At 46.4% G+C, this 26,025-nt stretch overlaps 1 protein-coding gene across 4 annotated transcripts; it reads left to right on the top strand.

Moving 5' to 3' along the window:
- Positions 1-8,601: 8,601 nt before the first annotated feature.
- On the top strand, positions 8,602-25,989 carry ARAP3 (ArfGAP with RhoGAP domain, ankyrin repeat and PH domain 3). 4 transcript variants are annotated; one of them, XM_007473786.3, is made up of 33 exons: positions 8,602-8,702; positions 10,118-10,743; positions 10,895-10,962; positions 11,067-11,178; positions 11,375-11,578; positions 11,842-11,911; positions 12,165-12,285; positions 13,859-14,043; positions 14,189-14,295; positions 14,764-14,963; positions 15,097-15,182; positions 15,358-15,540; positions 15,669-15,777; positions 16,151-16,267; positions 16,641-16,788; positions 16,900-17,002; positions 17,425-17,644; positions 17,770-17,833; positions 18,297-18,460; positions 18,757-18,969; positions 19,266-19,371; positions 19,537-19,684; positions 21,490-21,558; positions 21,973-22,047; positions 22,183-22,297; positions 22,376-22,504; positions 22,666-22,799; positions 23,040-23,122; positions 23,226-23,261; positions 23,473-23,536; positions 23,635-23,772; positions 24,055-24,093; positions 24,343-25,989. In XM_007473786.3, exons 2-33 carry the CDS (start codon positions 10,136-10,138, stop codon positions 24,844-24,846), a joined length of 4,722 nt encoding a protein of 1,573 aa, XP_007473848.1. In that variant the 5' UTR covers positions 8,602-8,702; positions 10,118-10,135; the 3' UTR covers positions 24,847-25,989. The 4 variants fall into 4 exon arrangements, with proteins under 4 accessions (XP_007473848.1, XP_056677673.1, XP_016285851.1 ...); XM_056821695.1 differs by having other exon boundaries at positions 10,946-10,962; positions 14,135-14,295; positions 24,343-25,384; XM_016430365.2 differs by having other exon boundaries at positions 14,135-14,295; positions 24,343-25,384.
- The last annotated feature ends 36 nt before the right edge of the window (positions 25,990-26,025 follow it).

The following is a 26,025-nucleotide window of genomic DNA, read 5'->3' as shown; positions in this document are numbered from 1 at the left end:
GTGGCCTGAGCTCTCTGCTCTCCTCCAGTTCTGCTGCCTGTGAGCCTCCCACCTTACTGTGTGATCCCATTGGGCTTGGACAGAAGGATGAGGGATGGGAAAAATGTCATCAGACATGGTGGATAGGGGAGGGGAGCAGCTCCACCTGAGTCCTTCTACCTTTCTAGCAACAAACTCTGGGGAGGAGGGAAGAAGATGCTCTGTATGCCATCTTTGGCACAAGTGCCATAGGTTCACCATCACTGACCTAGGGGCTTAGCCAGAACATAGAGTATGTAAAATGGAGTCACATTAAATAAATCTAGAAAGGTAAGCTGGAACCAAGAAGGACTTCAAATGCCAAATTAGAATTTGTATTTCATCATAGAGGCAATAGGGAATCACTGAATACTTTTGATCAGGGAAATAATCTAGCAGACTTGTTCTCTACGGTATAGATTTTGGCATTGTGTAATTAGAATTTGCTCCCCAGTACTCTCTTTCCCAGCATCACATTTGCTTATTTACACTAACTTACTAATGTAGGGAAGATATAAGTTTTGTGTAGCTCCTCCCTCTCACTCTCTGCTCCCAGGAAGGCAGTTGTAGAAGTTGGGTGAGAGTCAGGCAGGAAAATTTTACCTGCATGTTTTTTACTTAGGCTTTCTAATTTTATTCTTTTATTTCTTCTACTTCAAGTGATTATTAATAAACTTTATAAAATATAATACTTGGAGTTATTGGATATTAATTTAAAATTTACAGCAGCTATGTGAAAGATAAATTGAAGAGGAGAGAGTGGAAGCAGGAACACAAATTAGGAAACTATTATAACCATGCAAGGGAGGGGTCCTGGGGGTCTGAACTAGATGGTGGCAGTCTAAGTGGCAATAAAGGGATTTATATAAAATAATCTATGGTAGAAGAACTCACAAGGTGTAATTACTAATTATGGGATGGAAGGGAAAGGAAAGTTAGAGGATGACTCCAAGGTTAAGGTTTTGAACTTGGGTCACTTAAAGGATAGTGGGGACTTTGAAATAGAGAAGTTTAGAGGATGGCCAGATTTAGGAGAAGAGATGAGTCATTTTTTATCAAGGGTCACTTAGAAACTATTTTCACTGTTTTCTCCATAGCAGAAAAATAAACCTATTCCTAGGATGATTCCTTTTGTCTTTTTAACCCTCTTCTAGAGGCTTCTTCTTCCTCTCTCTGCTTCTATACATTACAAACTGAAAATGTCTTCTCTAATTGGTTCAGTTCAGGCTATTCATCCAGGGTAGGCTTTCTTTGGGGCAAGAGGAATATATTTTTAGAAGATGTTCCAGACTGACCTAGGACATTCTCATTTGGTATTCTAGCAATAGAGTTGTGGGATTGTAGGATAAGGGGCTTGGGCCTGTGATTTCTCAAAACTAGCAATGATCTACTCAGTCAGGAGATACTAGTCCTTAGAAGGACTTTTCCCTAGTCATTTTGTTTTTTTGTTTATTTTTTTTTGTCAGTCTCTGTTGTTGGAGTTCCTACAGTGAGCAAGAAATGTATATCTCTGGGCACAAAGATACACTACCGTTACAGTCCAGCTCAGCACTCTTGAAGTATCCACTCCAATGATTTCATTCCTCATCCCTAATTTATCACTTTGGTATTGAATCATGGGATACCTTGGAAAAAGTTATGCTAGAAGACAAGGTAGTCCTCCCCTTGCTATCTTCCCAGTTTCAGCTCACTGGCACCTTCTGCTGCTGGAGAAGCAGTTTCCCTTTAGGCAATAAAAGAGGGACTTGAGTCTTAGAGGCATTAGATATCCCTCTGGGACTCTCAAAGACAATAGGTAACAAAGCCAGATGTGATATCCTGGCAAAGGACAGGAAACCAGAAAGTTCAGAAAAAGGACCTGGGATTTGATGAGGAGGGAAGAATGACCACTTCTCAGGAAGTTATGGGTTTAGGAGATGGGGTGGGAGGTATTTCAGACCAGGGAAACCCAAAGTGCTCTCCTTTCCACTTTTTGTAGGATAGTTGATATTTGTTGTTTGGTCTTGTCGGTCACATTTGATTCTTTTTGAGGTTTTTGAGGGGTTTTTTGAGGTTTTCTTGGCAAAGATAACTGGAGCGGTTTGTCATTGTGTTCTCCAGATCATTTTACATATGAGGAAACTGAAGCAAAAAAGGTTAGGCAACTCATCCAGGGTCACACAACTAGTATATGAGACCAGATTTGAACTCAGGTCCTCCTGATTCTGGGCCCTGTGTTCTATACATTCTGCCACTGGTATTTACTGAACTGGAAAAGTCACAGGGGCACAGGCAACCAGACAAACAATCCTAGGTTAAGGTGGTCAGACAGCCAACTCCTTCCCACATTGAAGGAAAGAGTCCTCCCCTGAGAGTCTGATGCTCTTGTCCCTGCCTGGGCTCTGAATGTGTAAAGGGATCTGGTGGTGATGAATGGGGAGAGATAGCCCTTCCATCTCCAAGAACTCCAAAAAGCAATTTCTCCAAGAGTGAAATGTGGAATTAAAAAGCATGGGAGAATGAGGAGGCACTGGAGCAGGGGGGGAACTTCTAGGAAGAACTCTACAGTCATTCCCTCATGAATAATTCTAGAGTCTCCATGCAGGTACCTGTGCAAAGGGGTCTGGAAATGATTTAAAAGAGAAATGAAACTAATAAAAGAAAGAAGTAAGAATAAACATAGGTCAGAAATTAGAGCTGTCAACACAGAGCAGTTTAGGAAAAAAAAGCAGGGGGTGGGGAATCTACTCTCTAAAGAAATGAATTGGAACACAAAAATACCCAAGTAGAAGAAAATTCAATATAAGACAGTCAAAAGGCAAAATTTTAAAAGAATACATGAATTCTATTCAAGTAAAAGTGATTGACTTTGAAGAAAGAATGGGTATAGACAATTTAGGGCTCCTAAGTCTCCCAGAAGAATGAGTTAAACAAAAAAAAACCCCTAAATATCATAATGCAAGAGATAATAAAAGAATATTGTTTGGAACTTCTGAATAGAGAAAACAAAGCATTGATTAAGAAAATCCATGGATTACTGCCAGAAAAGGAAAAAAAAACACTCTTCAAGCTTCATAATATGTATTTGTTAATTTTATCTGTTTCTATAGCAAACAAATTGCAAATGAACAAGAAAAAGACCTTCAAGAAAGGTCTTGAAAAGCAAGAGCATCTAGACAAAGGTGATTGTTCAATCAGGGAAGAAAGGGGCATGAGCTCCTATTCACAAAATGTCAAGAGTGGCCAGACCCATCTTACTCATCATTCCCAGGGCACTAGAAGCTCTGGTGGAAGAAAATGACCACATTGGCACTTTACTGAAAGGTCTTAGCACTACTTGACTGAAGCCAAGGACGGAGCTCCAAATAGGGGTTTAAGGTACTTTGCCATTGAAGTCTCTGGGTCCTTCCTTGTCTCTGGGTGGGAATAACATTTACAATTTGACTATGGGATCTTCCAATACAGTAAATGAAAGTTGGCATAATCAGCCTGGCAAAGTTGGTGTTATTTGTGTGGAGCCAAGGGGAATCGCATTCCAACACCAAGCAAATGATTAAGGTCAGAACTTGACTCTGAGATACTGACTTGAACTAGCCCTCTGGAAAATCATGAGAGATATAACTAGAACTGAAATATTCTAGCTCCCAATCACTGACTCCCCCACAGAGACATTAACATGTGCCACAATATACCATTGAGGTCCCCCATCCCTGCCTTAATCTCTCAGTCCATTATTTTAGTCACCTGATTCTCAGATCCCACCTTTAGCTTCATTCTCTCTCCCAGGCTATTCAGCAGATTCTATGCCTAAGGAAGTTACCAGATTAAAACCTTAATATCTCTTGAATGGTTTAGGGATAGGGCAAGTAAGATAGGTTAGGGAAAGTGGGAAGAAAGAGAATTTAATTGTCATTAACTTCCTTCACATCCACACATTCAAAACTGAACTCATTTTTTTTGTCCCCAAGGTCTCTCCCCTCTTAATTTTCCTGTAGCTGTAGAGGACCACCATCATCCCAGTTAACCAGGCTTGAAACCTAGCTGTCACCATGGACTCCTTACTCTCTTTTACCCCCACTTCCAATGTTTCCAAATCCTATTGATTCTGCCTTTGTAATAGCTCTCAAATACATCCTCCTCACTTCTCTCCTCTGCCACTGCCCCCATGCTGGTGTAGGCCTTCATCATCTTACTGATTCACTATTGCAATAGTGATCTCCCCACCTTAAGTCTCTCCCAACTTTAGTTTATTCTTCACTCTTCCTAAAACTCAGGTCAGACTATGTCACACCCCATTCTCTTCCATTCCCAAACGAGACTTAGAGAATTCTATCCCCTTTCCAAAGAAGCAAAGTCCTTGAAAGATCCTTCTTCCAAGGACACTACCACTTACCTTTGGTTGCCTAGGAACTGTATTGCCCTTCTGTCCAAGGCTATGTCTAAGACTTCTCCAAGAGACTGCCCCTACCTGCTCCTTACTTAAGGAATAAAATTCCAGGGCTCAGAGGCTTCTTCTCAACCTCTCTTCAGGATTCCCCAGGGAGAGAAATGGCATTTCATTTTGCTTTTTGTTCCTCTCCTTTCTTTTGCCCAGGGACCTGCCACAGTCCCTTAAAGAATAGAGACTTTGTGGTTCCAAGATCCTAGATGCTTCTGGACAGTGATAACAGCATCTTCAACTGCAGTGTTAAGCATCAAGAGATGCTTAAAAGAGGTGGGGGAGAGCCAGGCTGGGAGTTGAGAGGATATGGGTTCAAATCTGCCCTCAGATACTTACTAGCTGTGTGACCCTGGGGAAATCACATAACCCTGATTGCCTAGCCCTGGCCATTCTTCTGTCTTAGAACTGATACTAAGACAGAAGGTAAGGATTTTTAAAAAAGAGGTGGGGAAATAGGAAGAGGAGGCAGACGACTTGACTTTGGGGAACAATTCTTAGGGCTTGAGGAAGCCTGCTCTCAGTTCCAACAAAGGGATGGGAGAAGGTAGTTCATATATATTCCATTTCTTGTTGCCTTCCTCACCACTTCAAGAAAGGGCAGATATGTCCCTGAAGATTGCTTATATCACCAAGGCCAATGAGAGCATTGACTACATAGGTCTCTATTTGTACCAGAAAGACTAGAAGTAAGAAGGAATGGGGGGGGGGGACAGAACAAGGCCATAGAGGATCAGTAGAGAGATGGTGCACAGACTAAAGGAGGTGATGGAATAACCAAGTGTATTGTGGCAGTGGTGTGACTATAGTACAAGGGTGATGGGGGATGACAACAGAAGGGAGAAAAACATACTGCCATGATGAGCCTAAAAGAGTGATGAGGCATAAGGAGATCACTGGAATTTAACTAAATGGAAAAGGGTAAGAGGTTAATTGACTATAGCAAGGTGATAGGGTTATTTGAGATGGTGGTGGGGTATATAACAAATAAAAGGATGTGATGGGTCATAGGGAATAATGAGTATATCAGAATGACACAGTATAATGAAATAACTGTATGATGGCTGCCTGTGATTGAAGCTTGATACTTAAGTAGGTGATGAATTCAATTTTCAGTGCCTAAGGTAAGTAGGATTGCTAATGCTAAATGGCTATTGCTATAATAACCAGAGTCACATGAGATCTACAGCATGAACCTATGGGCAGGAGACTTGGGAAAGCAGGAAAACTCCCTCTCCCATCACTGGAAATTACTTGATCCCTTTCCCTTTCGGCTAATGTCTCCTTTTATTCAGAAAAACAGATGTGACTAGTTATAAAAGCCATTAGTCCAATTGGCTCCCAGACACTGCATTTTCCACTGGGAGAGGCAGGTTTGAGGGAGCCAAAAAAGATCAGGCTTGGAGTTTGGCTATTGTTGACATCAAGTCCCCATTTCTTGGGGGCCACTTACTTTGCTTGAGTCAGCTTTGAATTGTGGTGTCTCCCTTAGCAACACTGATGAAAGTAGCTTAGTGGAGATCCTTCCAGTTCCAGCTTTGGCATGGCATTGACTCCGAAGAGGAGCCCTCTCTTGCTCTCTCTCCCCACAACCCTTTGTCACAAGCTCTCTTCTGACAGCTCTGCTCACACCTCCCACCACTGGTAGATCTGAATTTCTCATCCTCAGTTAAGCTTAGAGATCTGCCCCCAATTAAAATACCAATATCCTTCTCTACCAGGAACAGCTCAGCCTCACATACCTAAATCCCAGGTACCTCTCTCAACTCTCAAAATTGTAACTACTTCAGGATTTCCAAACACAATAGCACCTTCACTCTTCTGACACCCACCTTCACCTCCCACCCAACATACATCATAGGAAATTATATGCTCACTAACCCTATCCCTAAACACCCTGAAAGGTGCAAACAAGGGTCTGCTCAGTTGATAAGGGAATATGTATCCTTGAATGATGAGAGACCCTTGATTCCCAAAAGCCTATAATCCCAAGGTCGGCAACCTCCAGTCTCAGACTCACAAAAATATCTAACCTACCATCTTGCTATTCTCAGCTTGGGGAAGCCATTTCTGCTTTCATCCCTTTCACTGTCTTGCTTTCTGGCCCTAACCTTGATTCATTTCTCTATCACTTTTTCTCACTTCCTCTGCCCCTGATCTTGGGAGAAGTAGAAAAAAATTGGAAGAGTTCAAGACACTTAATGATTTTGTTCCTTTCTGTGTCACATATCAACCAATGTATGATTTCTACATCTCAGCAAGCCTTTTTGGTGTTAGTGACTTGAGGACAGAGGTCAGGGTGTTTGTGAAGCTATGAATGAAGGAGACATCTTTAGTCTTGCTCTTTGAGACTTCACGTGGAGTGTCAAGTGTCAAGCTCAGGTTCAAACCCCACTTCCCTTCCCATTCCAAAGGGTACTGCTTTCCAAGTGCAGAAGGAAATAAAAGGGAATGAAGAGGTAATGCAAAGAGAGACTGAGACAGAAAGTCAGAGAGATATGGGGACAGAGAAAGAAAATACAGTAACAGAAAAGACACAGAGATGTGGGATTGAGGTCTCTGATAAGTTTTCTGTGGAAGGAAGCTAGGTTTGCCACTATTGCAGAGGTTCCCCCTTCATGGCTCCACCCTGAACTCTTGGTCTCCTCTGAGTCCCTGCCTTGGACCCTGTATAGCACTCTCCAGAAATAAGCCTTGTCTTGACCCTGCTGCACCTTCCACACTGTGCTTGTTTTCCTGGCTATAAAAAAGGTAGATCACTCCTTGTTCTACCTCTATCTGGGGATGGAGGAAGAAAGAAGAAGGCTTCTGGCAATAACCATAGGTTATCTATTGAGATACTTTGATCTTGAGGCCCTGGGTTCTGTTTTGTATATGCTAGTGTAGATGGCTTTATCAGTCTGAATATGGAAACTTCTCCCCAATAATTTTATTTTCAATTCTGAGCCCCCAAAGTGGAGGAGTTAGCATGGTTTTCTTTGGTCAGTTAAGGAGGCTTGGAGAATGGTTTTAGATACAACCCATCTCCCATATTCCCCACTTCTTCTCAGAGTTAGGGCCTCCTCCTTATAGCCCATGATTTCTCTGTCTTGGTGACTTACAAGCTTACATTTCTCATCACACAAACCAGAATAGTGACCATTATTATAACTCCCTCCCTCCGCCAATACACAGACACATAGATTGGTGAAGCAGGAGACAGAAGGGACTAAGACCATTCAGGAATCCCTGAGGAAGAAGAGCCTTTTCTCATCCTAGTACAGTGGGAAGAGAACTAGGAGTCAAAGAGCCTGGATTCAAATACCACCTCAGCTTCTTACTGCCTATCACTTAGTTTCCCTGGACCTCAGCTTTAGCATCTATAAAATAATGGATTAGACCAGATGGCTTCAGAAATCCTGCCCAGCTCTAGATAACTAATCTTAAGGTTAGATTTCCACTCCAGGATGACAATGTAAAGGGTATGGGATGGGGAGGGGGCATCTTATATCGAAGGTGGGCTTTTCAGCCAAAGAGGGCATCAGTTTGCTCAGCATTTGGCAGTCTGCCCTTTGTGAAGCACCAGGGGATGAGAGGAAGTGAGAGTGGGTGAGAAGAATGTTCTACATTTCCATAAGCAGCAAAGCCAGTGTAGTTTCTATTAAGGGGTGATGAAAAGGGGAGGAAACCATAGCAATGGAATTCCAAACCAAACCCCATATTCTAGGATTTTGCCCCAAGAGATTAGAAAAAGACAGAAGGGTCAACGCTGAGCTCTCTCAGATTCCCTTGAGCTAGATCACCTGATTTCAGGGGTGCTCCCTGCCTCCTTCTGGGAAAAGCAGAATAACTCTTCTGGGGGCCGCTTCTGCGCTCCCCACTTACTATTACTCAGATTCCCCACAGCCTGGGGTGTCCCAAAGAGGCCTGGGTCAGGCGAAAGAAGCTCCCTCCAACAGTTTCGGAGGGTGGGGCACGTGTGTGTCTCCAGCTAACTTTCCCTGGTATCACAGAGTGGGACCCAGGCGGCAGGGCGGGGAGAGGTGGGGGAGAGTTAAACTAAGGAGGTTGGGTAACGGTTCGGCAACCTCTTCTCCCTCAGAGTACTTGCACAAGGGAAGCCTGTGGAAGGCGGAGCGGAGAGCTCAGCCGGGGCGGAGACAGCACAGGTGGTGGGAGGGCAGGGGCGGGCCAAAGCACCCGGGACTCGAGCTCGGAGCTTCGAGACGCTGGCTGCAAGAGCGCAGTGGGAATGGATTCTGAGCTGAGCGGATTGCCGCGGACTGAGGTGAGAATCTGTTGCCTCTACTCCCTTGCCCTCAATCTCTCTCTCCCTTTCAAGAATTCCCGACCACCCTAGCCCTCTTTTATGGGCTCCTCCTTTCTAAGATCTCAAAGCGTGATCTCTAGAGCTAGGCGCCCCTCTCCGCCTCCTGCAAGTTCTCTCCCGCCCCCCTCTAGTTGACCCGCCCCTCCCTTATCAAGGACCCGACTCTGCCCCCTACTCGCTCGTTCCGTGCCTCTGTCTTCCCTGCCCCGCCCTCCCCCCACTATTGGCAATCTTGCCCCCATTCTGACCACTTGGTTTCCAGTCTTGTGCCAGGCAAGGGACTGAGTCACAAGAGAGGGGTAGCCTGAGTCAGTATCCAGCAATCTCGACTCCGGGTAGTCACTCTTGACATGGGTGCGAAAGGTGGGGTGGGGGAAGAGTCGAGAGGAAAGGAGGAATAGGGATGGGACAAAAAGTAGAATTAAGGATGGAGGAAGGCACAGAGGGGACAGGGATGAAAGAAAATGCTCATTTCACATGGAGTGTGGGGCTAGGATGTGCCAGATGGGATGTGAGGAGACATGTCACAGATCCCTAGCAGAAAGGGTAGTGGGATTCACAAAATCAACTCCAGCATCCTCCACTGATTGCTTTCTTTCCCTGGCCCAGCCCTGACATGTCTGAGTTCTCTGCCCAGCCTGGCTGGGGCAGGATGTGGGGGCGGCCCTTTGGTGAAGGGACAGGAAGGAAGTCTGAATGGAGACAATAGGTGGAAGGGGAGGAGGAACTGGAAACTGGACAGCAGTGTTTTGGGTTAGAGCTGCAGAGACCTGTGGGAATGGTCTCTTCTATTCCTGCCTCCTGATTAAGACTAAGGTTCTCACTCCCCATTCCACCCCACCCTCATTATGTTGAACCTCCCCCTTCCTCTCCCCTGGTTCCAGGCTGCTGCTCTTGGACCAACACCTCATCCCGTGGCCTTCAGTGACCCCAGCCCCCTCCTGTGACCTTGGTCCCTTTCCTCACTCCACAGTGGCTTTCTAGGGTTCTAGGTATCTGCTTTCTCAGTGACTCTTTGTGGTGTAATGGAAAGAACACTGAACTGTGAGTCAAAGAAACCTGGGTTCTGACTTTGGCTCTGCCACCTTTTGGATATATGATATTGGGCAAGTCACTTAATCTCTTTGGGTCTTCCTTTCCTCATTTGTAAAACAAGAGTTTGGGGCCAGATCTCTTTCAACCTCAGAAAATCTATGATCTCTGTGACTCCTCATTCTGTGGGTCTAGAACCCTATAGCTTTGCTTGATTGTGGTTGGGGGGAGGTTTATGGGATTCGAATTAGGCCTCTTATACCCCAAAGCTGAGGAGATGAGTGTGTGAAGCTTAACTTGAGCCCTGTCCACCATTCCTACCTCCACCCTCTCTTTTTCAGGCAATGGCTTGAACCCTCATGGAGTCACCCAGGGACCTGGACATTGAGGTCTGGCTGGCAGGAGTACATCTGGAGCGCTACGCAGATACCTTCCGGAGGCACGGTGTGTCCACAGCTGCTGCTGCCCAAAGCCTGAGCCAAGAGGACCTTCGTCGAATGGGCATTTGGGCCACGGGTCATCGCAAACGGATTCTTCGCCTGCTACAGGGGGCCTCTTTGGAGGTCCCTACAGACGTTCCACAGGACACTACCATGGATACCCCAACTCCAGATCCTCAAGCACTCCCCACCAAACCAGTACCCAAACCAAGGACTGTATTTACTTTTTTCAGCACCACTCAAGGTGAATCGGCTCCACCTTCACTATTGGACCCTCCTATGGAAACCCTTCCAGTGATTCAGGGAGAGGATACCAGCTTAATAGTCCAAGATGAGGGAAGTATGGTCCCCAAAGGGTCAGAGCAATCAGTGAGCCAAGAGCCTTCTCTAAGTACTTTTCAATCACCTGTTGTCCCCTCCCTTCCTTTGGATCCACCTCCCATCTTGGACAGGATGACAATGATGCCCAATGATATCTACTTTGGGCTGGACCTTGGAAGGGGAACTCAACCAGGAATTCAGGAAACGTGAGTGATTTTAGCAATCAGCTGGGAAGGGGACCAGAAGATCTGAGATTCATTAGGAGGGAGAAATAAAAAGGGTGAGGGGAGGCAAAGCACTTTGCCTGTCTTCTCTCTCTCTTTACTCCTTGTGTTACAAGTTCCCTTCTGTCCTCAGGACTACAGATGGCTCCCTGCTAAACTCTCCTACTCCCATCCCCACCTCCAGGCCTACAGCAGGTACAGGTCAGTAGAGGTCCATAAGGAGGGTGGGGTCATTAGAGGTCAGAGTTCACCATGGGTATTCTACCAATTTACTTTCCTCCCTATCCTCATTTCACCAACTGTAGTGCATATCATGGACCCCAGCAGCCTGTACTATGGTGTTCAACCTGTTTCAGTCCCTGGGATTCCCAAAGGAAGGAAGATAAGGGCTGTCAGTCAGGCATCAGGTGAATCCAGGTATGTGCTTTGAGGGGAACCATGAAAGGTAAGATATGGAGGAGACATAGAGAAAAATATTGGGGAGAGATTTAGAAGGGTCATAGAGGAGAAGATTTAGGACAGATAATGATGGAGAAGAATATAGCAATCTTGAGGAGAAAAGATGGGGGTATATTTAGTCAACTGATTCACATCTCTACTCTACTTTCCCTAGGCCAAGCAGCCATGAACCAGAGGGGGGAGAGGACTGTGGCTATGCCAGTCTGGAGCTGCCTGGAGAGTCCACCCACTTGGTGTCCAATTTGGACCCTGAAGAGCCAGGAGACGATCTCATCTCCCCCTATGCCAGCTTCACCTCACTAGCTGATCCCCCTGCACCTGTGCTCAGTGGCTGGTTGGACAAGCTCTCACCGCAGGGGTGTGATTGGAAGGGGGTGATGTGGGGAACTTTGGACAGGAAAAAAAAAAACAGGGAGGAGTGTAAGGAAGGGAGGGAAGCCATAGGAAAAGTGAGGTTGGGTTAAGAAGAGTAGATGGAAAATGTTGATGACTTTGGAAGGAGGAGACAGTCTATTTCCCCTACCTGTAAGAAACCCTCCTCTTTCCCTTAAATAGAAAGTATCATCCTGCTACTTATGCTGAGGGCAGAAAGACTGATTCCTCCTTCCTCCCTTTCCCCAGGAATTATGTCTTTCAGAGGCGCTTTGTCAGGTTCAATGGAAAGAAGCTGATGTATTATGGAAGTGACAAGGTGGGTTTGCATGTATGTAGAAGGTAGAAATGGAGTATCTTAGAGGCCAGGAAGGTCAAGGAGGAATGTTAGGTTATGAAGGGATCTGAAATTTGGTTGGGAATCCTGGAGGGGGCAAATGAAGGTCTTAGGGAGAACTAGCATGAGGAGAGGAGTCTTCCTGGGGTCTCTAAGATGAATCATGAGTAGTCACATATGGCAAGACCAACTTGCTATAGTTGTTATCTGTGGGTCAGTGCTGGTCTCTCCCCAGGACTCCTTCCCTAAGGGGGTTATCCCACTGACTGTCATTGAGATGATCCGAAGCTGCAAGGATTGCAAGTTCCAAGTCATCACTAGCCAAAGGGTGTTTGTGTTCCGAGCTGAGAGTGAAGGTGAGAGGAGGGGCAGCCTGGGGTAGATGGCCAACAGGCAGACTTACTGCCAGTCAGTTCCCTTATGCCAAAAAACAGCATTTATGAAGGACCTACCATGTGCAAGATGTCAGGCAGAATGACAGAATGGAGGACTGGCCTTGGCTAGGGGCAAGTTCTGCCTCTGACAGGCTGTGTGATCTGACTCAGTTGTAAGATTGGGAACAAATGATAACCTTTCAGCACCCTAGGAAATCTTTGATTAGATGTTGCAGATGATTTGTTGAGTTTCCACTAAGGAGGGCATTTCCACACCAAGAGTTCCATACATTTATGAAATTACAGGTCTGGAAAAAAAAAAGACTGCAAATCACAGTGCTAGGTATTTATGATGCCAAGGCAAAAATGAAAAACAGCCTCTGGCTCCAAAGAACTTAGGTTCTACTGATCATTAGGGCATGTAAACATAAATAAATACAAGATAATATGAGGAAGGAAAGAGTAATAACAAGCAAATATCAGGAAATGCACTACATGGTCTGAGCTTTGATGGAAGATAAGACTGCAAAGTGAAGGTGAGAAAAAGAGAGCATTCCAGGCATGAAGACAGTCTGAGCAAAGGCATGGTTGGAGACATGAGTTGATATATCAAACTATGGGCAAGGAGGTGGTGCAATGGAGAAAGCTCTGGGCTTGGAGTCAGGAAGACTCCCCTTCCTGAGTTCAAACCCAGCCTCAGACACTTATTAGCTGTGTGACCCTGGGAAAATCACTTAACCCTCTTTACCTCAATTTCTTCAAATATAAAATGAACTGGTCATGAAGAGTTGAAAAATGACTCAACAACAATGTAAAATTAAGGGAATAAGAACATAGGATGGTTTGGTTAGAAAATAGAGTATGTGAAATACAAAGTAAATATGGAAGGCAATTTGAAACCAGAATATGAAGGACTTTGAATGACAAAATGAGAAGTTTGTATTTTATTCCAGAGGCAATAGGGAGACATCAGAAATTCCTGAGCTAGGAATTCTTGAGTCATAGTCAGGACAATGCCTGAGGAATATTATTTTGGCAGCTGTGTGGAGGATGGATTGCACAGGTTAGAAAGAGAAAGTAGGAGAAAGTTTCTTGTAATAGTCCTGCCCAAAGGTAATAACGAGGGTGGTGGCAGTTTGAATGAAAAAAAAAAAGGCACAGATAACAAAATATACAGTAAGAGTACAAAAATGTGTGCATATGGGGAGATGAGAGGTGAGGGAGAGGAAAAGTTACAGATAAGTGTGGAGTTGAGGTTATGAATCCTGGGTGACTAGAAACATGGTGATACACTCATAAGCAGCAAAATTTAGGGGAGGAACAATTATAGAAAAAACCACAATAAATTCTGTTTTGGACATGTTGCTTTTGAGATGCCTATGGAACTCTCAGATGGATATGTCTGTACATTATCACTTCATAATGGCAATAGATCTTTAATGGCACCAGTCCTCTCATCAGTCACAAACCCAGTCCCAATATCCTCCTGAGCATTATCTACATACCCTCACTCTCTGATACAATCTCCCTAATCTGCAAACCCACTTGCCTTTAGTTCAGAGGGATAACTGGTGCTCCACACTGCAGTCTCGACTGAAGGAGCAACGGCTTCTAGGCAACCCCAGGCCTCCTCATCCACCACGGCCCCTCCGCACAGGGACCCTAGAGCTTCGGGGACACAAAGCCAAAGTGTTTGCAGCTCTAAGCCCTGGGGAACTAGGACTGTACAAGAGCGAGCAGGTAAAAGACAGAGATGTGGCATTAGGGCCAGAATGGGGTCCCAGGTGGTATCAGCTGGATGGGGGCCCTTCAGGAGGGCACTATCCTCTAGCTCCTGACCTCTAGATGGATCCCTGATACTACTTCCTCAACTCTACCTCTTCAGTCCTTTTCTCTGGGCATTGGAATTTGTTTCATTGAGCTTCGGGGCTGCAGTGTCCGGGAGACCAAGAATCGAAGCTTTGACCTCCTTACACCCCATCGATCCTTCAGGTGGGCAGAAAGGGGTTGAGTCTAGGGTGATATCTTCAAATGGGGGTGCAGAAGGTGGGATTCAAGGAGTCTTTGGCCTGAATAACTCAGGAGTGGGACTTTTGGGCAAAAAGACTTAAGGAATTTGTATTCTAGGGCTCAGTAAGTATCATATTAGAATAGTGTCTAATGGGGCTTACAGATTCTCAGAATTAGAGGGTACCTTAGAAGCCATAAAGTCTAATACCTATTTGAATAAGCATCCTAAGAAATATCCAACAGGTAACCAAACCACCCAGTCTTTACTTGAAGACTTGTTAATAGGGAGACCCTTACCACCTCCGAGGCCATCTATTCTTTTTGGAGAGTTCGTGATGAAATAAGTAATAGCTGCCTCCTGGGGGCCAGTGGGAGCTTGAGGATCTGAGGGTGAATCTGTAGGAGGGAACAAGGTGGGTCCTAATGTGCTGGCTCAAATATCCCCACCAGCTTCACAGCAGAGTCAGCCTGCACTCGCCAGGTCTGGGCAGCTGCACTTCAGGAGGCCATCACTGAGACTCTTTCTGATTATGAGGTGGCTGAAAAAATATGGTCCAACAGAGCAAACCGACAATGTGCAGACTGTGGAGCTTCTCGTCCTGACTGGGCCTCAATCAACCTGGGAGTGGTCATCTGCAAGCATTGTGCAGGTGGGCAACACTTGGCCCAGGGGCAGAAGTGCCAAGAGGGAAAGACAAGTAGTAAGGAGATGGCTCTGAGGGGAGGGGAGTGGGAGCTTTATCTCCAAGGCTGGTAATGCCCAAACTCATTGCTTTCCTATAGGACAACATCGGGCTCTAGGCTCTGGGGTGTCTAAAGTGCAGAGTCTGAAACTGGATACAAGCATCTGGAGTAATGAGATCGTACAGGTAAGACGGCTGGTGAAAAAGTTGAAAGCAGAGGTGATTAATGGAAGAGATTGGGTAGCCAAAGGGAGGGTGTCTGGTCGGGGTGGGAGTGGAAAAAGGCTTGGGGTATGACAGGGTAGTTGGGATTTATTGGAACCAGTCACCACAGCTCCTTTGACTCCTTCTCATCTGTCAGCTTTTCCTCATCTTGGGAAATGATGGAGCCAACCGGTTCTGGATAAAGGCACTGCCTCCAGGAGGAGGGCTGCATCCAGATACTCCTCCTGGCCCGCGTGGGGACTTCATCTCCCGCAAATATCGGCTTGGCCTCTTTCGGGGGCCCCATCCTCAGTACCCTGACCATAGTCAGCTGCTGCAGGTGGGAAAGCTAGAAAGGATGGAGGGGGTAATCCTGAGGAGTATATGTGTGGGGGTAATGGCTGTCCCTTAGGCTTTCTGGGTGGCTCCCGTGGAAGGGGATTGATAGCTTCTCCCTCCCTCATTCAGGCACTGTGTACAGCTGTGATGGGACCCAACTTGTTGAAAACCATGATTCAGCTCTTCTCATATGAGGAACCATGCTCTGAAGGCAGTTTCTCTAATCTGCTTCCCTTAGGTAATTCCTTTCTGATGACTTCCCAAGGACCACCAACCCTCTTCCTTTCTCTAGCCCTGGCATATTCTCCCAGGCTCTAATATGACCTTCTCTAAGTTCCCTCTTTCCTGAACTTTTCCTCATAATGCCCTTGGGTCCCTCCCTACCACGGGCAAATCTAGACTTTAAGTAATGGTCAAACAGGACTCTATTCTACTAGCTCCACCTCACATCCTACCTTTCATCCCAAACTTCATTTGGGTGGGTGGGAAACTGAAGAATCTGGGCCATGCTCCCATTATTAGAGTGAAGGTAATCTGGGCTCACATATCTGCATTGTCTCCTGATTTAATCTTCCTATCTCACCCCACTCCACCCCCATGTCATCCTTCAGACCCATCTCCTGGTGTATACAATGAAGTCCTGGTGCCTGCCACACTAAGTGGCTTTTTGCACTGCAGTCCCATCAGCAGCAAATCTGGACCACCACCCCACCGCCGGGGTCGGGATGGTGAGGAAGGGGGACCCTGATAGAGTTGTGGGGAGAGCAGAAGCAGTTCTGTGGTGGGATGGGTGGGAGCCTTTGAACCTTTAATGATGTTGGGGAAGGGTCTGTACTGGGAAAAATTATTTTATGTTATTTATTTTTTAAAAAACCCTACTTTCCTTCACTGTATTGGTTCCAAGGTAGAAGAGTGGTAAAGGCTAGGCAATGGGGGGTGGGGGAGAGTGACTTGCCCAGGGTCACACAGCTAGGAAGTGTCTGAGACCAGATTTGAACCTAGGACCTCCTGCCTCAAGCCTGATACTGGGAAAGTTGATAGAGATGTTTGAAATAGGAGGATGCTGCCTGATATGTGGATCCCTCCCTCCCATTTTTGCAGCACCCCCCAGGCTATGGTGTGTGTTGGGTGCAGCACTGGAGATGTTTTCATCAGAGACCAACTCAGAGCCAATAAGTCTGATCCAACCTCAGGATGTAGTGTGTCTGGGGGTAAGCCCCCCACCAGTTGACCCAGGGGACCTTGACAGGTAGCCCTCCAAGTACTTTCATAACCTTTTTTTTCTATCCCCCAAATCTTATAGCTCCTTCCTCTGCCTTGAAGTTTTCCCTGCTTGATTCCCCCAACTTTATGCCCCTAGGTTCCCATTCTCTTTTGAACTCATTCTGACTGGAGAAAGGGTCCAATACTTTGGGACTGATGGAGCTGATAGTCTGGAGGCCTGGACCAGAGCAGTGGGCAAGGTGAATTAGAGCTTGAAGTTCCCTTCATCATACACTATCACCTTTCACAAGGACCCTTTCCTTATCCCCAAGCCCTCCAAGATCCATGTGCCTCAGGCTCCCAAGCCCATTCCTATGGGCATTCCTGAGATGTTATATCCCACCGGCACCCCCAAGATAGCATTCCTTGTATCTCTCTTCCCAGATGAACCAACTGATATTTCTCTCTTTCCATTTTGATCTCTCTCTCTTACTTTCTCACTCTCTTCCCCCACCCCACCCCTTTCCTCCCCTTTGATTTTCTTCATCTCTCTCTACTTGTTGCTCTCGTTCCTCTTTCCCTATTTAAAAAAAAAAATCTCTTTCCTTATCTCTCAGTGTTTCACCGGATATTTAACTATGTCTTTTCTCTTTCTTGGTTTCTGCCTTCCCTTCACCTGCAGTGGTTCTCCCCGTTAAGCTGTCATCAGCTCCTGGGTCCTGGCCTGCTGAGGCTAGGCCGTTTAAGGCTGCGGTCCCCCTCTCAGACTGCAATGACCCCAGGCCTCTGGCTGTCTGCCTTTGGCCTCCTCCGAGGTGACCATCTATTCCTGTGCCCAGCACCAGGCCCTGGCTCCCCCGCCCCTGAGGACACTGTGCACCTACGAAGACTACAGGAGATCAGTGAGCTAGGGATGGGAGATGTGGACAGGGAGGGAGGAATTTGGGGGGAAGGGACTAGAGGAAGTGCCCTAATCTCCTTTCAGGGTCACTTGAAGGTCATAAGGGGTCTCTTCTCACCCTTTTAGGTGTTGTGTCTGCAAACGATAGCTCTGATAAGAAGGACCATTTAGTCCTGGTGGAAACAGGAAGGTAAGAGCCCTTGAAGAAGCTGATTCTGCACCCCCCCTCTCTGCCACCCCCAACCCCTCCTCCAGAGCTCTGACCATATCTTGCAGCTTTGCTTCTAACTGCACTGTCCAGCTCTCTGTGCACAAGGCTTCCTCTTGAGCTGTGGAGCCTGGTCAGGTTGAGGTTTTCTTGCCCTCTGCTGGTAGGTGGAGAGCTCTAGGTCCCAAAATGAGCTGTCCCAAAATGGATTGGCCCATTGTAGGAAGTTGGTACTTCCTCATTTACTGGAGCTCTTTAAATAGACATTAAATGACCATTTGTCAGTTTGGAAGGCTCTTGCTCAGCATAGATGAGTACCGAGGACCATTCCCACTATAAGATTCAAAAAGGTTTCTGGCAACTTGGCTGTTGCTTTATACCATCCCAGTCATTCCATACCTGTTCCCTTTCACCTGGCTCTGACCTGAGAATCCTTGGGTCTCAGGACCCTGTATCTACAGGGAGAGGGGCGGATTGACTTTGCTGGCTGGAGCACTGCCATTGGAGGAGCAGCTGGTGGGGGGGGCACTTCATTGCAAGGGCAACAGATGAGTCGAGGAGACATTCCTATCATCGTGGATGCCTGCATCAGCTTTGTCACTCAACATGGTGAGGAGGGGGAAAGAGAAACAGGAGACAGCATGGGGAATGGTTCTATAGAATGGGTGGTGGAGCATCCCTGGCATCTAGGTTATGTTAACCTCATCCAATGCCATGAATAAGAGAGCATGGCTGAAGGGCATGGAAGATTGAGGTCAGGTACTGGACATGATGGAGGACAGAGGATAGTTGAGGAATGAAGAATAGTGGCTTTGAGACAAGAGACAAGTGTTAGGGGCTTGACAGGGAGAAAAGATGATGTAGGGTGATAAGGTGCAATGGAGTGTAATGGGTAGTGTTTGTAGGCTTACGTTTGGAGGGTGTATACCGGAAGGGGGGTGCTCGAGCACGAAGCCTTCGGCTCCTGGCTGAGTTCCGGCAGGATGCACGGTCAGTGAAGCTCCGGCCAGGAGAGCACTTTGTGGAAGATGTAACGGACACACTCAAAAGGTTCTTCCGGGAGCTGGATGACCCTGTGACCTCTGCACGATTGTTACCCCGATGGAGGGAGGCTGCAGGTAACTCCAAAAACCTCCCAGGTACTCATCATAAGCAACTCAAACCCTTCTAAGATTCTCCCTCTTCTCACTATTTCTTCCACTTCTCCATCCGGAGGACTGGGGAGGTGGAAGGTCATCCAAGTCTGTTACTAGAGATGAACCCCTAGACATTTTTAGTTGTATCTGAACCCTGCTACAGAGGAATTTATGTTCTGGAGTCCCCCTGATTCCATCTCTCTCTATCTAAAAGCCTCTGCATCTCTTTGGCTTCCAACCCTTCCCCTTCCCAATTCTCATTCCATTCCCCTTTTCAGAGTTACCCCAGAAATCTCAGCGGCTAGAGCGGTACAAGGAAGTGATTGGATGTCTGCCCAGAGTTAACCACAGGACATTATCCACCCTTATTGGTCATCTCTACCGGTCAGTTTAGTCCAATGTTCCTTCATCATCCAAGTTGACCTTGCAGTGTTTTTAATTCACTGCCCATAACTGATCTTCTAATGGACTCCTGACATTGATCTTGGTTCACAATTGGACCATGCTAGTCATCATATTCCATGCCTTTTCTGTTTTTTTCTCTCTCAGGGTACAGAAATGTGCTGCTCTGAATCAGATGTGTACTCGGAATCTAGCACTGTTGTTTGCACCAAGTGTGTTCCAGACAGATGGGCGAGGGGAGCATGAGGTTCGGGTGCTGCAGGAACTCATTGATAACTACGTTTCTGTCTTTGATGTAAGACCCTTCCTAACACCAGTGATTCTCAATCCCCTGACATTGCAGATCCTTAGTCTTTTTTAACACCTTTCAATCCTTCTCTGATTCCCTGGTCCCTAGCATCAAAAGCCTGAACTCTCCTGGATCACTGGCTATCTCTTTCTCTCCTCTTTGAGGCTTATAACCCTTCCTCCAAAGACCTTACCTCTGTGACAGTGCAGTTGATTCTGAGTCACCCTGGCTTGTTTCTTTCTCTTTACGTTTTATTGATGCCCTTTTATTTTGATGTCATAGGTATTTCTTTTTTTTTAAACCCTTACCCTCCATCTTGGAATCAATACTGTATATTGGTTCCAAGGCAGAAGAGTGGTAAGGGCTAAGCAATGGGGATTAATTAAGTGACTTGCCCAGGAACTGTAAGGGTTAAAATTATGGTTGAGATTGAATGTAATATTTGGTCGCCAAGGAATTTATTTTTAAAATCCTAATGAAACACCCAAACTCAGCTGGAAATTTTATGGTGATTTAATTACAACAGGAGGAAGAAAATATTAGAGGGAGAGAGAGGGAGAGAAGGAAAGGAGTTTAACTCAGTTCAGGCTGAGCCAAAGCGGGAGGTTAAGGCCCTGGAGAGCCAAGGCAGAGAAGAGAGTCAGTCCTTATCACTCACGTTACCAATCTGAAGGAAAGCTGTCTGTGGGGTTCCTCCAAGCTGGAGCTCCAGGATCGAACTGAACTCTAGCCCTCTCCACAGGAAGTCACGAGAACTCCTGAGACTGTTCTCTACCTCACTTCCTGCGTCTCACATGTGGCTTAAGCTTGACTTAGGACAGCCCAGAGATCTGTCCTTTTTTTGCACATGTCTGTTGGAGGCCATTTTCTCAGATAATAAAATCTTGAGTTTGATGCAGACTTTCCTAATCTTATTAAACTGAGTAGGGTGGAGAATGCAGAGTTTCCAAGACCTGATTCTGTTATTCCAAGTATCTTCATTGTTACTGATCAGGAAATAGCTAAATCACATCTTCTAAATAATGGTCTGATTAGGGTGGAATAGTTTTAAAATTCACAGGTCACACAGCTGGGAAGTGGCTGAGGTCAGATTTGAACCTAGGACCTCCCATCTCTAGGCCTGGCTCTTAATACACTGAGATCCCCAGCTGCCCCCTGTCATAGGTATTTCTAGATATTGTTTCTTTTCTCCATCTCACCCTAAAGGTCTTTTATTGCATCCACAAAAAAAGTAGTTATGAAAAATCAAATTGCACAGTGACTGCTGCTGACAGTGATACAACATTCTCAACCAATAGTTCTCCACCCTTTGAACAAAAGGAGAGTTATACATTTTATTTCTCTCATAGTCTCCTCATTTGAGCCACTCTCATCCCTCTCATCCTCAACTGCTAGTCTCTTACCCTCCTCATCTTTCATAATAAGCACATTCTGGTTTTCTCCAGGACTTTGAGGTGGAAAGGTAGGCAGCTAGGTAGTACAATGAATAGAACCCTGGAGTTGAATTCAAGAAGACCTGAGTTTAAATTTAGCCACAGACACTTATAAACTGTGTGACTCTGGGCAAGTCACTTAACCTCTCTCTGCCTCAGTTTCCTCACTTATAAAATGGGGATAATAATAGCATCTACCACCTAGGGTTGTTGTATCAAATGAGGTAACATTTGTAAAGCATGCTGCAAACTCAAGTGCTATATAAATGTTAGCTACTACTATTTTTAGTCTGCCACTCAGAAACTCTATTAGTTTTTTTTTTTATGCTCCCATAGTTCCCCAGTACTTTCCACAGATTGACTTTTATTCTCCCACAGATTGACTCAGACCAAGTGGCTCAGATTGACCTGGAAGTCAGTCTTATAACTACCTGGAAAGATGTGCAAGTAAGTAAGTCTGGTTCCTCAGTTATAGAACTGGGAAGCATCAAAAGAAGACTTTCTGACTAAATTGGGACTAAATTTCTGACAAAATTCCTCTCTGGATCATGTCCCTATTTCCCTAGAACCTTAAGATGTGGAGTTTTCTCCTTTCCTTTGTAACTCATCTTTCACCTAATCCCTATCCTACCCTCACCCTACAATCTATAAAGGCTCCAAGAGATTTCAAATTAAATACTCAACTAATTCCCCTGTCCCAGTCCCAAGCATAAGGACCAGGAGGAAACAAAAGCAATATAGCATAAGTATGGCTAGTGATCTGAAGCAGGAGGAGGGGACCAGCCTCTGAGCCTGACCATTCCCCATACCTGCTTCTCTACTCTTCCACTGACTACTTCCTTCTTGATCTCCACCCCCAAGCTATCTCAAGCTGGAGATATCATCATGGAAGTTTACTTGGAACAGCAGCTACCAGACAACTGTGTCACCCTGAAGGTCAGTCTTGGGAGGGCTGGAAAGTATGGGTTTTAAAATTAATGATATTAACTCACAAAAGGACATAAAAGGATGGGGGGAGGTGAGGGTGCCTGAGAGCTACAACCCTGGCCCCTGCTATCTCTTTGGCCTCAGGTTTCCCCAACTCTAACTGCTGAGGAGCTGACAAATCAAGTACTTGAGATGAGGGGAGCAACAGCTGGCACAGACCTGTGGCTGACATTTGAGATCCGAGAGCATGGCGAGCTTGGTGAGGACTGGCAATGAGTAGGAGGGGGGTCTGGGCTATAGGACTCAGTTCCTCTAATCTCTGTTCCTGACTTTCCAGAACGGCCTTTGCACCCAAAGGAACGGGTCCTAGAACAGGCCCTGCAATGGTGCCAACTCCCAGAACCAGGCTCTGCTTCCCTATTGCTGCGCAGGGTCTCCCTAGCCCAGGCCAGCTGCCTCTTCACAGGTAAGGCTAGCACCCCAACACCTTGTTCCCCACCATACTACTTGCAGCCTGTTCCTAACTGTACAGACTTTAGCCCATCCAAAAAGCACTGAACCACTAATCCCTAGATTATCCCACTCTCCCCAGTTTCCTTGGTCTATCACTTGCCCATCTATGCTCAGGTGTACGACGGGAGAGTCCCCGGGTGGGCCTGCTTCGGTGCCGAGAAGAGCATCCCAAGTTGCTAGGAAGTCGTTTTCAGGAAAGGTTCTTTCTACTTCGGGGACGTTGCCTGTTGCTGCTTAAGGAGAAAAGGGTGAGTACCTTTGGGATATGTCACTTTCAGATCTCCAAAACCCCATGGTAAGAATGACCCATGGGTAATGCTCCATATGATTCTTGCCCACTCTACCTTCACTATCCCAGAGGCCCTAGGAATGTGGTCTTGGATTTGAAAAGGTCACTGTGGGCAGAGAGGAGGTACATCTGGTTTATTGCTCATTCTGTTGTCCCCATGACCTTGGTGATTCTGGTTTCTTATTGACTCTGTCTCCAGAGTTCTAAGCCAGAGCGAGAGTGGCCTTTGGAGGGTGCAAAAGTTTACCTAGGAATACGTCGAAAGCTAAAGCCTCCAACACCGTGAGTCATTGGAAGCCCTTGCCTTTTCTCCATTCATATATTTTTCACACCCCAATCCATCCCTCTTCTTTCTCTTCCAACATTGCTCTCCTTTGGTTCCTAGGTGGGGCTTTACATTGATCCTGGAGAAGTTGCAGCTGTGAGTATCACCATCCATTCCAAAGTTTCCAGTTTGTTTCCTCTTGCTCTACTCTTCCTTCCCCTCATCTCCCTTTTCAAACCCTTTAACTCTCCTACTTCATCACCACCTTCACTGTAGACTGATAGAGGGGAAAAATGTCTGATTTTTGCTGCCTAGCCTGGTTCATGTCTATGTTCAGTCATTTTCACTCTCTCTGACCATTCCTTAGCTACCTGTCCTGCACAGATGAGGCAGAGATGTGGGACTGGACAACCAGCATCCTTAAAGCCCAGGTAAACAGGAAGTTGAGTTGGGAGAGCTTTTGTGGCCCATAGAGCTCTTCACACACTTCTTTTGTGCTAAACCATACCTCCCATGCTTCTCTGCCCAGCATGACGACTTGCAGCCTGTGGTCCTTCGTCGACATTCTTCTTCTGATCTAGCTCGACAGAAATTTGGAACAATGCCTCTGTTGCCTATTCGAGGTGATGACAGTGGTGCTACCTTACTCTCTGCCAACCAGACACTGGTATGACCCTTCCCTCTCCCTCTCTAACCCAAACACTGTCCCTGGACCCAGCCCTTTTGCCCAAGATATAACCTGGTTTCCCCTGCCCTTGTTCCTTCACGGCCAAGCTTTGCAAGCTCAGGGGTGATCCTGCTCTCCTGGGAAAGGTGCTTAGGGGGAAGCACCTCTTTGGCCATTGAAATCCATCCCCTGCTCAGTGTCTCAATGTTCCCATCTCCCCTGCTCTGCTCTTTGCCTATTGTTGCTCATTATGTCTTTCCCACCCCTACTGCCTGTACCCAGCGACGACTGCACAACCGGAGGACACTGTCCATGTTTTTTGTGAGTACTTTTTGTGAGTGCCCTTTTACCCCAAAGCCATGTGTCCCTCCTGTGTTTTTCTGTGCCCGCCCCCTGTCCAAGGGTCTGCTATGTGCTCCTGATTTGCTAAAATATTGATCTTTCTGTGAAGCTGGGAGGATGGTTCTGTTGGGGAGGAGGAGCTACTGGGTCATTAGATTCTGGGGAAGGGACCTTAGGGGGATAAGAGATGTCCCCATAGCTCTAATATTCTGCCCATTCCACATCCAGCCCCTGAAACTGTCTCAGGATTCTGTGGAAGAACAAGAGGAAGAGGCTGAGGAGCCAGTGTATGAGGAGGTAGGGGCCTTCCCTGAACTGACCAAGGACTCTCCACTCCCACTGGAATGGACATCTGAACCAGAGGTCCCTAGGGATTCACCCTCTAGCCAAACTGTATTTCCAGAGCAAAGTCAGAGCCTACAGAGTGACGGCCCCCTCCTTTCAAAGTCAAGCTCTCTGGGACAAGAGAAGGGACCTCCAGAGCTGCCTTCTGGTCCCTCCCAGAAAACCAGCTTCCAGCATCATTTGTCCCTGGAAGACAAACTGTTACAGGAGCTCAACTCACTGATACTTCGAAAGGGCGAGGCCACTGCTTTCAGTCTGCCAGCTTCTCAGCCTCCTAGCCCCCCAACATGGACCCCTAACCCCATTAATCCCACTACGCAAACTCCTGGACATTCTCCTAAATCTCCATGTAATTCCCATTCTCCATCTGGCCAGCCACTTACATGATCCTGAAGCCGCCAACCTGCTCTAGGATGGGAATGTAGAAGGGCCTATTGCTCAAGATATAAAAGACAATATTTATCCTAAGTGTTTACTCTCTAAGGGATGAAGCTAGAGGCTGGAAATACAAAGACAAAAAAAAAGAATAAAAAGCCCTCCCTTCAGGGAGTTTATATTCTACAGACTCCAAACCCCTCCCTCCCTCCCAGAATATTTAAAGCACCTCCCTCAGCTACAGGCCAGGGAGAACTCCTCCCTGTTCCTGAAAATCCAGTGTGGTGTGCTATAGTAGAAAGAATGAGTCAGGAGACCTGGGCTGCAGACAGGATTCTGTCACTAACTACTTCTATAATCTCTAGACCTCAGTTTCTCCATGTGTAAAATAAGAGGGTTAAATAGATAGCTGAACTCCCTTCCAGGACTGACACTCTATGTACTAAGTCCCCTAAGAGCCCTATTGCTCAGTAGGCCTGTTGGATTGGGGAGGTATGGATATAGACAGCCAGGCAGGATGGGAATCCATTTAATAAACTTTGAAAACAAATGGCTACATGTCTGCCTTTGCTACCCCTATGAAGCTGGGGTTGGGGGAGTGGGGAAAACCTGATGGAAGACCTTAAGGGTAAGTTATATACAATTGGGGAGGGGATCAGCCTGAAGAGAGAATTGGCCCAGATGCCTTTAAAGAAGAGAGAATTGAGGGAGTTTGGGACAGTCCTTAGAAAGGAGAAAGCAATTGTGGGGTAACAAGTGAGCCCACTCTTCCACCTCCACTTCCACGGCACTCCTTATTCCCCAGTATTGCTAAGTATTGGGGAGCTCCCACAATGTACCTTTGTCGCTCTCATCTCCCACTCCCGGGGCCTCAGGCAGCTTTCTCACCGGGACTGCTCTGGCTTTTCCGGTTCGGTGAGCAATTGGGGAAGGCAAATCCCGGTGCCCCCGAACCGGGGCCAAACCCAGCCCTGGGCTGCCCCTATTTCCACTCTAGCTCCCCCAAATCAGTTTGTCCCTTCTCTAAGGACATCGACGTCATCACAACCACTTCCTCTACCTTTCCCCGTTTCCCCTGTCCGGTGATGGTCTTGGTGGTGATGGGACCCCAGCAGCAGATCTGCATATGTAAATAAACATATTTGCATAAAAGAATACATTGGCTAAGGAGACTAATTATGGGTTGAGTCA

Source organism: Monodelphis domestica, chromosome 1, assembly GCF_027887165.1.
Source record: "Monodelphis domestica isolate mMonDom1 chromosome 1, mMonDom1.pri, whole genome shotgun sequence".
Taxonomy (NCBI): Eukaryota; Metazoa; Chordata; class Mammalia; order Didelphimorphia; family Didelphidae; genus Monodelphis; species Monodelphis domestica.
Note: the sequence above shows the minus strand (reverse complement) of the source record. Positions and strands in the feature narration are given on the sequence as shown.